General features: G+C 38.8%; 1 protein-coding gene across 2 annotated transcripts in view; it reads right to left on the bottom strand.

The window, feature by feature from the left end:
- Window positions 1-10735, bottom strand: part of EXOC4 (exocyst complex component 4) — a 721833-nt gene extending 711098 nt beyond the window's left edge. For both annotated transcript variants that reach the window (XM_028106413.2, XM_028106414.2), the window contains exon 1: window positions 10631-10735. In XM_028106413.2, coding sequence (XP_027962214.1) covers window positions 10631-10716 — 86 coding nt within the window. In that variant the 5' untranslated portion in view covers window positions 10717-10735. The remainder of the gene's footprint in view (window positions 1-10630) is intronic.
- Window positions 10736-13297: the final 2562 nt, after the last annotated feature.

Raw genomic sequence — 13297 nt, 5'->3', positions numbered from 1 at the left:
CAAATGGTGCACGAGAACTTTCCTGTTAAATGGTGAGTTTCCATGTTTTTCAAGGCGAAATTCCCAGCACATAAAGGACTGGCTACTAAAAAGACCAAAACTCATTTCAAGGCTTGAAAGCAGTTAAAAATATAAGTAGCGGCAGAGGAGACCAGAGGGAGCAGGGCTCACCACTGCAAACTGAAAAATGCAAGCACAGACTGGAAACCTCCAAATGCAAGCAAAAACAAAAAAGCAAAACAAAACCACCACCAACAAAAACAATCTAAATGCTGTGCCACCCAAAGAAAACCAATTACCAGCTCTACGAGAGCTTAGGCTACAATGAACAATACTATCACTGGCAAACAAACAAAAATGATTTTTTTTAATTTTTTTTAAGATTTTATTATTTATTTGAGAGAAAGAGGGATAGAGCACAAGCAGGGGGAGCAGCAGAGAGAGAGGGAGAAGCAGGCTCCCCGCCGAGCAGGGAGCCATATGCGGGGTTCGATCCCAGGACCCTGGGACCATGACCTGAGCCGAAGGCAGATGCCCAACTGGCTGAGCCACCCAGGTGCCCCCAAAAACGATATTTTTAAAAATAAAGAAATGCATAAACAGATGCAAAATAGTTCCAAAGCATTTCTAGGAGTTCTGAAAGAAAAGTTCCCAGAAAAATACTATATGAAGTGGAAGTGTGTAACTGTTTAATACTCTGCAAAATCAGAAAGGTCATTAGGGCCGAGATACCTCATGCCGTACCTTTATACAGCACATCTGATTACCTTATTCTTCCTTCTGCGCATATGCAACTGATGAAATCTGACCAATGGAAATGAATCTTTAAAGATATTTTTCAAAATATGAAGCACTGACAGACTTCCGCTTCTGGTCTTGATGAAATAACTGGGACTGGATTTGTCCTAGCATCTGAACGTAAAAACAACAACCCAAAAAGACAAAAAAAAAAAGATTTTGAAACCTTAAACATTAAGGCAGTTAGAGTTTGCAGGGCAGGTGATGGAGAGGAAAGAGAACTACAGAGCACTCTGGAGACCTGTAGAAGGGCTCCCTTCAAGCTTCAGCACACTATCATCAGCACGTGCCCGAGAGAAAACTACTCAAGGCCCCGAAAAGAACCACCAGTAAGGATCAGTGGGCACAATTATCTGAAATCACACACAGCCAGAGGGGAAAATCTCATGGTTCACACAGCATTGGGGTGGAGTACTCAAAAGGATTTTGCCATAGTAGGGAAACAAAATTGGCCCTACACAAAATGTGGCTCTGCCCCATGAGCAAAACTTAAAATAAGACCTGAAAGGACCACAGTTTCCAAGTAACTTAACAAATCCTAGAACAAAATTCAGGAATATTTACAAGAAAACAAAGACATCTGCTATCAGTATCCAGTAAGGTAAAATTCACAATATCTAGTATCCAAAACATATGTAAGGCATGTAAAAAAGGGGGAGCAGATATTAATCAACTGAAACTAACCCAAAAATGACACAAGACAAAATTAGTAAACAAGAACATGAAAATTATTATACCTGTATTTCATAGTCCAAGAAGTCTATAGGAAAGACTGAATGTGCAAAGAGAGCTAAAGATTTTTTCTTAAAAAGACCCAAAGCAAACTAGAGCTCAAAACTACAATCTAATAAAAATTACATTACATAGGATTAACAACAGATTGGGAATTGCAGAAAAGATTAATGAATTTGAAGGCATGGTAATAATAGACTAGGGGGGAAAACATCAGCATTCAGTAAGGTGTGGGACTTGAAGTGATTAAAGTACTTCAATAAATCTGACCAATAATATGTAAGACTTACACACTGAAATCTATTTTTAAAATTGCCGAGAGAAATTAAAGAATTAAATGAAGAGATACACCTGTTCAGGGATAAGAAGACTCAATAGGGCTAAGATGTCAATTCTCCCATATTAATCTGTACATTCAATGCAATCCCAACCAAAATCCCAGAAGGTTTTACCATAGAAACTGACTAATTCAAAAACTGATACGGGAAAAAAAAAATAAAATAAAATAAAATAAAATTGATATGGGAATGCAAAGGACCTAGAACAGCCAAAATAACTTTTGTTTTTTGTTTTTTTCTAAGTAGGCTCCATGGAGCCCAATGCGGGGCCTGAACTCACAACCCTGAGATCAAGACCTGAGCCAAAATCAAGAGTCAGACACTCAACCGACTGAGCGACCCCAGCACCCCATTCAAAATAACTTTTAAAAAGTAGGGTACAGATGGAGCGCACACACTGTCTTCAAGACTTATAAAAACAATAATCAAGACTGTGTGGTAATGTCATCAAGGTAAACAGATGAGTGAAACAGACTAGAGAACCAAGAAACAGACCCACATCGGTCAACTGATTTTTGACAGATACGCAAAAGAAATGCAGCGAAGCAAGCCTAATCTGTTTAATGAATGGTGTTGGAACAACAGGATCCCTTGCACAAAAAAATGAACTGGAGAAAGAAGGACGGGGTGCCGTAAGTGTTCATCTCCATCCTGATGTGGGATCAAGCCATCTATTTAATATATATGCACTTTACATATGTATACCTCAAAAAGGGAGACAAATAAAGTCAGCACGTAACTTAGCATACAGAGCCTGGCTGGCTCAGTCAGTAGGGCGTGCAACTCTTGATCTTGCGGTTGTGAGTTCGAGCCCTACGCTGGAGGTAGAGATTACTTAAAAATAAGTTAGCACATAAGCGTAAGCTCCTATATTTATTTAAAAAAAATTTTTTTGTTTGAAATAAAAAAATTTCTATCTATCTATCCAACATTTCGTACATACACACACACAAGAGAGACACAGCAACGTCTGGAATTAGGTTCAGCTAATATCAGTGACAGTAACTTACAAAGGATAAAATTTGGAATAATCACATCTTCCAGCATTTCCATTGTTTGAATTCTTTATAATGAATGTGTATTATTTTTATAACAGTACAGTTACTTTTTTTAAAACTGGAAGCAAAGTTATGAATAGTGTTTAATTCTAGGTGAGAATATGAGAGTTTATATTTTCTTCTCTGTAATTTTCTATATTTTTTAATTCCCCACTTAAAAAATATTTATCTAGGGGCGCCTGGGTGGCTCAGTCGTTAAGCGTCTGCCTTCGGCTCAGGTCATGATCCCAGGGTCCTGGGATCGAGCCCCGCATCGGGCTCCTTGCTCGGCGGGAAACCTGCTTCTCCCACTGCCACTCTCCCTGCTTGTGTTCCTTCTCTCACTGTGTCTCTCTCTGTCAAATAAATAAATAAAATCTTTAAAAAAAAATTTATCTAGCTCCAAAGACTATATAGCAACATGAAAAAGTTTTGTTATGCTAAAAACATGTTAAGTTTGTTATAACTACAACTATTAAACTTCTGTATGTACCTAGACAAGATCCACACAAAAACCTTAAAAAGGAAAATAGGTAATATTTGGGAAATGAGATTGTTGGACTTGTGTCTTTTTTACGACTTTTTTTAACAAGTTTTTGTGATACAAAAATGGGGAAGTTGCAATGACAAGTGTACATAGGAAGAGAACAAAACACATGGAATGTTGCTGAAGAGCCCACATATGTCCAACAATGGAGAACAGAGGTCATCTTTTCCATAAATGGTGCTGGGACAACTGAACATCCACCTGCAAAAAATTGAATCTAGACACAGATTTTATAGCCTTCACAAAAATTAACTTGAACTGGGTAACAGTCCTAAGTACAAGACAAAATATGAAACTCCCAGAAGAAAATTTAGGTGATCTTGGATATGGCACAGACTTTTTAGATTACAACGCCAAAGGTATGACCCATGACAGAAATCAATGATGAGCGGGACTTCATTAATATGATAAACTTCTGCTCTGGGAAAGACTCTCAAGAGAGTAAGACAAGCCACAGACTGGGAGAAAAGATTTGCAACATGCATATATCCACATACATCCAGCTATTAACACACAACTAAATGACAGGGAGACAAATACTCTCCTCTTACTCACAACTGACTTAATAAACACAATCGTCAAAACCATCCAGTTTCTGGCCAGGGTTTGGGAAAACAGGTGAGGGGATACACCACTTGCGGGAGCGAAAATGATCATCTTTCTGGAGGACATTTTGACTGTCAAAATACAAAATGTGAAGATACTCAGATGCAGCTATTCCCCTGTCACTGCCATGATCTCACACCACAGGTCTACTCCACAATGTACATGAAACACTCACTTTAACAGAAGATTAAAAAAAAAAAAAAGACAACTTAAGTGTTTGTTATAAAAGGCGTGGGAGAAGGACCACCAATTACTTAGATTACGCTGTATCCATGTGACAGAATGCCACACAGCCACTAAAAGGATTGAGATAGATCAGTATGTGCTGCTAGAAAAGATCTCCAAAATAAAGAAAAACAAGCAAATGAACAAAGGGTCAAAAATATACACAGTATGGTCCCATTTGTTTAAAGAATATATAATTTTAATGAATCTTCCTTGAGTGTATATAAATTCATAAGTATTATATATTAATAAATATTAAAGAATATATATTCTGGTTTAAAGATTATACATTCACACATTACTTAAATACAGTTTTCTATTTCTCTCAAGGAACCAAAAATATGTCAGGAAAGGGATGAACAGGGTGAAAAGTCTTCATTTTTTATTTTGTTCCTCTTGAAATATTTGAATTTTCTAAACATATAAATAACTTTTAAAAATTATATATGTGATTTTAATGGCAAAAAGGGTTATGTAGGCAAAGAGATCCTAGGCCTTTCAATTTGTTGGTGTATAAACTTTCTGTCTTCAACCTAATAAATGTTTTATACTTTGTTTATATTTTATGTTTTACATGCACATGTAAGCATACATATATTTAAATCAAGCTTCTGTGGCTGACTCTCAAATTATCATTAATTACCATCTTAATTCAGCTGCACGAGGTTTCTTGGTTACAATGTGAACATTCTGACAACTGGAATCAAATATTCAAGCCAAACTGGAAAGGATATTTCTGACATAAAATTAACATCATATCCTGGGAGCTATCTGGTGAACATTACAATCAAGTTTCTAACCAGAGAAGCAGCAGATCCTGAAAAGGAAAAAATGAACACCTACGTGTGTTCTCTATGCCAAACTGTGTTTGCCCCTCCTATACATCTTAATTTTCCCCCCAAACCATAGATCATATTATTATCCCACTTTACACAGGAGGGACTAGACACAGTGGTCTGAAGCAACTGGGTAACACAATCCAGTAAGCTTCTACTACTGTAACTCAACTCCCACCAAACACTGTGACCGTACCTATCCACTGTTAAGTAGTGGCTTGAAAAAAACCTGACCTATCACCCAACAACACACCTCTCTGCCTCGAAGCCTTCAGGAAATCCCAATGTTAAAAATTACACATGGGGTTAGAAACTAAAACATGGATTCCCAAGATACTAATTCTTCATGTTTAGCAGGAAGAAAGGGGGAATTATTTTGCCCCTTCTATCCACATAGGTTGTCAGATGTCCCAAGACTTCGAGAAGAAAAAAGTGTTTAGTCTCCAGACAGCCTGGCAGTCATTTTCAAACAGTACTGCATTCCCAGTGCCAAGATGCCTCAGGGTAGAAAGAAAGAACTGGAAACCCAAAAAACCATAATGAGACAGGCTCAGATGAAGAGGTGTTACTGGAAACAACACTAACCGCCTAACACAACTTCGGGGACTCTCCTCCAAACAGAGTGACCATGTTCCTTTCTGCCACAAACTGTGTCATGGACCTCAAAGCTGTTTGTTCAAAGCCCTGAGGAAAGCCTGGACCCCTTCGACAAAGCTTGCTTTGAATTAAATATGGGGCTGACCAACACACTCTCTGAGGAGGAAGGGAATTTAACAGGTGTCTACAATAAAGGATTTTCTAAGTTTTTGAAATTCCAACTTCTGTGAAGACATGAAAGTTGATGAAAACGTGAGCCTTCAACCGCCTTCAAACCTCCCTGACATCTGTAGCCAGAGTCTGTCTACAAAAGCTCTACTCTGAGGTTTCAATAAGGTCGCCTAAAGTCACAGCCAAAGTTTGTCTTCCCAATTAAATGGTCTATTAAAGGCCAACTTATAAAGAGAAGAGAGTCAACATTTAATTGGAAAGCAAATCACCTAACAGTAAGTGGTAGACACATTTCCCAATTAAAAATCTGACAAGAACTCACAAAAATAAAACAGCATCTCCAAAATGCCATCTTGCTTATTCCTCATTTAGAAAGGCTGCCTGCTCCGATTTCACACCAAACAAAAGGTTAGGGAGGGGAAAAAAATCAATAGAAAAGTAGGAAAATGCTGTGTGTGCACGCACACGTGTAAAACTGTCCAAATTTACATCAGCAGGTGACCGAAACTCTGTCCACCCGATTAGTTCCTTTTTAAAGGGCCAGTGGCAAGACTCCAAACTAAAAGCTGCAGTTAGCAGTGGCCTCCGACAGACTTGGTCCCAAGCACTGTCCATCTCCTCATCAAAACCCCACTTCCCAGCGTGAGGACCTCTTCTGCAATACCTCAGGAGTCCACCCTTTGAAACATCTGATTGTCCGGAAATATTTTTATTCAATACTTTTTAAATGGTTAAGAATTTCATTTATGAGTCTCAAGGTACTTAAATACCCATCGACCAAATGTAACATTTTCACTACAACTACACCACACTTGGAACTGTTTTGATTTTTAAATGCTGACGATCACACTAGCAAAATAGTTATTATTTAACTATTTGGTACCACAGCTGGAAAGAGTGATGAGATGTGGCTAGTCCCCATGTCTATACCTACTGTGTCCTTAGGTTGAACCCTTATCCACCTGTTGTTTTCTCATCCGGTGTTAAAAGATGACTAACAATAAATGCTGTTTCAAGTTATAGAAATAGCTTTAAATATATATGATGTGTTATGCTAGTACATAATAAGGTACAGAAATGACTCTTTTAAAAAAGATGTATTTATTTATTTATTTGAGAGACAGAGAGAGAGAGACAGAGAGAGAGAGGGAGAGAACACGCGCACATGCATGTGCACACCAGCGGGAGGAGAGAGAATCGCAAGCAGATTCCCCACTGAGCATAGACACAACCGAGATCACAACCTGAGCTGAAACCAAGAGTCAGAGCTTAACCAACTGAGCCACCCAGGCACCCCTAGAAATGACTTTTTTAATGTATCTGAGCAAAAGAACCAAAGGAGAATTTTTTAATATTCACTATTCAAAAAAGAAAGCAACAGCTCAGTGATATAAGAAGATAAATAAAGCTAAACTAATCAAACGTTTCAAAAGATTATCACTAACAAGTCACTTATTTGGTGACAAAATGACAGGTCCAAGGAAACATAAAAGAGAACTGGCATGTATCAGATATATCTTCAAGGAAGCTCAGATTTTATAAACATGAGCCTAAAATGGGTTCAGGAAAGTGCCGTCTGAAAAGAAGTTAAGGAGAAGAGGAGTTAATCCAAGTTTTACATGAGGAATTAAGAATCAGGAATACAGGGTGCCTGAGTGGCTCAGTCGTTAAGCGTCTCCCTTCGGCTCAGGTCATGGTCCCAGGGTCCTGGGATCGAGCCCCACATCGGGCTCCCTGCTCGGCAGGAAGCCTGCTTCTCCCTCTCCCACTCCCCCTGCTTGTGTTCCCTCTCTCTCTGTGTCTCTCTCTGTCAAATAAATAAATAAAATCTTAAAAAAAAAAATCAGGAATACAATGTTGCAAGAAGGGGTAACACAAAGAATACAAACGGAACAGAGACAAAGAGGCAAGGAGTGACAGAACAATTTACTAACAAGAAATACACATTCCCCATTCTTTTTTTCCCTCAGTTTGAGTGGATGTAATTGACATATAACACCATAGTCCTTTAAGGTGTACAACATGGTTTAATATATTGTATACACTGCAAAGTGATTACAATAAGGTTAGTTAACATGCATCCATCTCACATAATTACAATTTTTCTTGTAATGAGAACCTTTAAGATCTACTCTCTTAGCAACTACATTCCCCATTCTATTCTCCTCTGAAGTACTCTCCCCTGCTTCTCCCCACCCAAACACCAAAATAATACTACCATCCTGCTCTCATTAACTGCCACTGTTCATGAAATATAAACCACTGCATATGTTCAAAAGCACATCAGGGAGGAAACAATAAGGGGAGAGAGCTAGCAACACTCTCACACCAACCCCACAATTTTCCTGTGACTCAAAGAAATATTGAAAAATAAACATTAACACTCGAGAAGCAACAACATCCAGTCTTAAATAAGGTCATATGGAACCATGAACTCTTATCCTTACTAAACATGCCCAGGATGCTAGATCTGGACACTCCGTTATACCATGCTAGTTAACAGATGTAATGAAAGTATTATTCAAGTGGTCAGAGGTGGTCAAGAATAAGGAAGAAAAATGGAAAACATTAATACACAACAGAATTCAGCATAAAAATTATGTAGGCCTAAATCATGGTGATACGTGATGGTAATATAGATAGGGGTAAAAGATGGATGAACGACCACGAAATCATATTCCACACCATCCAGCGGGAGAGTCCCCCTGAAGAACAAAGGAACAGTCAACCAAAGGCAATGTGTTTCTGAATCAGCATCAGTTAAAAAACAAAAACAAACAAACAAACAAAAAAAGACCCTTTAGTTTGGTTTTTATGCTTTTCTCAAATGTAGGGCATTTAGAATGAATGTAATAGCCATTTAAGAAAACTGATACACATCAGAAAAGAAATGGGTAAAGCCGGGTGCCTGGGTGGCTCAGTTGGTTAAGCGACTGCCTTCGGCTCAGGTCATGATCCTGGAGTCCCGCGATCAAGTCCGGCATCGAGCTCCCTGCTCAGCAGGGAGTCTGCTTCTCCCTCTGACTCTCCCCTTCTCATGCTCTCGATCTCTCTCTCTCTCTCAATAAATAAATATCTTCAAAAAAAAAAATGGGGAAAGCCTACAGAATCATAAATGCATCGCTGAAATGGTACATTTATATACATGTGTTACCTTCCCTAACCCCCACTCCACTTCACCACTCCTTCTTCTGGATTCCCATATTTCACTCGTCTCTGTTTTTAGTCTTATGTCATAGTTTTTACTTCCATATTTTATCCCTCAAGTGAACTATACTCTCAGGGGTAACATCACATCTCATTCATCTTTGCAAAACTCAGGGCATCCACTCATTTGTTCAACAAATATTTGTTAAGTATGTATTAAGTCCCAGGCACCATACTACAAACTGGCACTAAATACATAGTTTAAGTGAATGTTGACTGTAAGACAGAAAAAATAAACAAGTTCAAAAAAGAATCCAAATAAATTCATGTATTATAACTCCACAAAGGATTAAGATGGGACACTACCAATATTCTTTTTGGGATTTTAGTATCATCTATGCTGCTTGTATCGTCACCAGAATGTGGGTCCACACTAGACCAGCGTTCCCTTTGCATGGCCTACCAAGTTTATTAAGCATTTCCACACAGAGAATTATCATCTTAGATCTTTAAAAAGCAAAACAAAACCCCACTTAGTAATAATGATTTCATAACTTTAAACTAGAGGCCCCTAAGTAACACCCATTAGATGGGTCTTTATCAGTCCAGGAGTGGTAGATTGCTTTAAAATTCCATCTATTCATACCTTCAAGCCCTTACTACCTACCAGGTACTGGTGAGGCTGGGTTTTAAACAAATCATCAGGACATTGCAGGAGCCCTCCTAGAACTCAACTGCAAGTTTAGCATGGGGGGGGGATCAGGAGGAGGGGGGTTTAACTTTATGGAAAATACCTGAGTTGAAATTCAAATGTCAACAACGTAAAAACGTGTTATAATACATTTTATTCAGGTTGTTGTAATCACTTCCTGTATCATCCTTAATGTCTGAAAGGACTCCCTCACCTTTATTTCACATTTTTAAAAAAAGGAGCCCCTAAAAGGTCCACCACTCCCACTCCCACCATATATATTCTGGGAAAATAACATGCATAGATGATAACTCGAAATCTGTTTTGTTTTAAAGGAACAGACCGGGACAGGAAGGCAGAACAAAAATCGAAAACGACTGTATGCCTTCCAACCCACAGCCCTTCTACAAGCTCACTACAGGCTCTTATAGTGGCGGCTGTGGCCATTCACAGGTGGTTGGAGGTGTCCGAAGTGTGAGAACACAATCTGCAACTCGTGACAGTAGTCCCCGGACTTCAGGGCCTTACACCCAGAAATCGAGAAAACAAGGCGCCTTTCCCAAGTGAGCACGGCCGAAGGCAATCCATAAATAAACGCTGTACGAATAAATGAACACACCTGGCTTTCTCTATCAAGGCCCAAACAGCGTGCTTCTAGGGCCCAGGGACGTAATGGAAAGCTCAGGTCCTAAAGAAAAGATAGCGAGGCGGGGCTCCTCCCCCTAGCCCAACCCCAGAGGAAAAGGGGGAACTACGGGGGCCCCTGGGAGGGGCTGGGGGGAGGCAAGGAGAAAGGGGGAGGGGTCGGCAGGGTGGAACCCAGCTAACCCTTCTCCCTTCCAAAGCGGAGGTCGAGCCGCTGCCCGCTGCCCCCTGTCCCTGACCCTGCCTCTTGCCTCCCTCACCTGATCACAGAGATGAGCAGCCCCGAGGGGTCTTTGCTTTTGCTGACTGTGCTTCTGTATTTCCCACCAGCTGCTTCTGCCGCCATCTTGGTACCGGGCGGAGGGGCAGAACCGGTGGGCAAGAAGGGCCAAAGCGAACGTAAACTCTGTAATTGACCTCGCTGGGGAGTAACCAATGGAAGAAGAGAAGTTCAGAGACGTGAAACTGGACAGTCCAATCGCTGAAGTAAGGAGGCGGGACCGAGGCAGCAAGTTTCAAGGTCCCGCGCGAGCTCTAAGCACTCTGGGAATTGTAGTTTTCTCCCCTGAAACTACACAGGAAACTAAACCAGTGGCAACTTGAAGTCTCCTAAAGACTGTGTGATTTGTATTTGACCTGATGTGGGTTTGGCTTTTTTTTCCAGTTTCCTTGTTTTTAGATTTTTATCATGTTTTTAATCAAATTTATCTTACAATGCCAAAAAGTATATATAGGGGCGTGTATTTACCTGGGGGGGGGGGGGGTATGTCTATGAGCAAAATTTTACTTTAAACACAAATGGTTTAAAAAAACAATTGAATACTGCGTCGGGGTTTCATAGGTAGCAAAGCAGCTCCCTCGTTGCGCTCTCTTAAAAGTCAGCCCTTGACACACACAAAAAAGAAAAATTTTAAATAAATAAATAAATAAAAACAATAAAATGCGAAAATAAGACACGGAAAGGTTTATTCTCTAAAACTAAATGTTTGTACATTCGTTTGTACAGTACATTTGTACTGTGAGTTCAGTTATCTTCCAGTGTGGCTGTATTTCCAGATAATCCTAAAAAAATACCTGCAAAAACACGCAAATTGGATATTGACAAAAAGACCAAAAAGCTAAACCAACGAAATTGCAGATTTTTTTCCTTCCCAAGCTAAATAAAATATACAGAGTAATAATTTTACTTGTGCTTTATTAATATTTTTACTGGTAGATTTTTATATTTCTTGCATTTGACTCTACTGGCTTAGTCGTTAATTCAGAACAGGAAATAAATAAGAAACAAAGATGAGTATGTGTATGAAAAGCATAAATCAAGGAACAAGAAGAAAAACAAATATGAAACAGGAGGGAAGGATACTGCTTAGTAGCAGTAAAGATTTAGAGAACTTCAGAGATGAAGAGAATGCAAATTCAGAGGTTCTGGAGTTGTAGAGTAGCAAACACAGAACACATCAATTTTATTGAAACAACATAGAAGTATCAAATAAATTGTAGAACATCCATATATAAGGATATAACATATAGCCACTGGAAATCATAATTTTAATGGCTTTTAATGAAAGTGAGATTTTCATGGTATAAGTACAAAAAGCAGGCTATAAAGTTAAACAACTTATATGCAGAGAGAAAAGAATTTGCCCTAGTGGCTAAGAATGCAAGCAGTAGGAAAAAACCATGATCATTGCAGTTGATGCAGAAGAAAAATCTTTTGACAAAATCCAGCACCCTTTTCACAATGAAACACTCAGAAAACTAGAAATGGAAGGGAACTTCTTCAACATGATAAAGAATATTTATTAAAAACACACAGCTAACGTCATACTCAATGCTGAAAAACTGAAAGCTTTCCAGCTATGATCAGGCACAGGACAAGGACACCCACTTTTGCCACTTCTCTTCAACATAGTACTGGAAATTCTAGCCAGAGCAATTAGGCAAGAAAAAGAATAAAAGACATCTAAATTGGAAAGGAAGAAGTGAAACTATCTCTGCTTATAGACAATATGATTTTACATATGGAAATCCTAAAGACTTTTTTAAAAAATGATTAGAGCCAAAAAGTTAACTCAGCGGGGTTGCAGGATGCGATACCAAGACAAATCAATAGTCTTTTTATACACTAGCAATGAACAATCCAAAAGAAACTTAACAAAACAATTCCATTTACAATAGCATCAAAAAGAATAAAATACTTAGGAATAAATTTAACCAAGGAGGTGAAAGACTTCTACATTGAAAGCTACAAAACATTGGTGAAATAAATTAAAGAATAAATGGAAAGACATCCTGCATCCATGAATTGGAAGACAATATAGTTATGATATCAATGCTCCCTAAATCTATCTACAAACTCAAAGCAATTCCTATGAAAATTCCAGTGGCCTTTTTGCCAAATTGGAAAAACTGATCCTAAAATTCACATAGAATTGTAAGGAGCCCCAAATAGTCAAAGCAATCTTTAAAAATAACAAATTTGGGGAACTGAGTCTTCTTGATTTCAAATTTACTCAAAAGCTATAGTAATCAAAAGTGTGGCACTTACATAAACACATAGATAAAGGGAATATTATGGAGAGTCCAGAAATGAATCCATATATCTATGATCAACTGATTTTCTACAAGGGTGCCAATATCATTCAATGGAAAAAGAAAAGTCTCTTCAACAATGGTTCAGGGAAAACTGGATATACATGTGCAAAAGAATGAAGTTGGATCCTGTCTTAGTCCACTCAAGCTGCTATAACAAAATATCACAGACTGGGTAGCTTATAAACAACAGAAATTTGTTTCTTCCAGTTCTGGAGGCTTGGAGTCCAAGACCGAGGTGCCAGCATAGGCATGTTCCAGGGAAGGCCCTCCTCCTGGTTCATGGCCAGCACCTTATACTGTGCCCTCAGTGGTGGAAGATACTAGGGACTTCT

Source organism: Eumetopias jubatus, unplaced genomic scaffold, assembly GCF_037043125.1.
Source record: "Eumetopias jubatus isolate StellerSeaLion01/CBP00866 unplaced genomic scaffold, mEumJub1_p1.0 scaffold_14, whole genome shotgun sequence".
NCBI lineage: Eukaryota > Metazoa > Chordata > Mammalia > Carnivora > Otariidae > Eumetopias > Eumetopias jubatus.
This window is presented reverse-complemented; position numbering and strand designations above follow the sequence as displayed.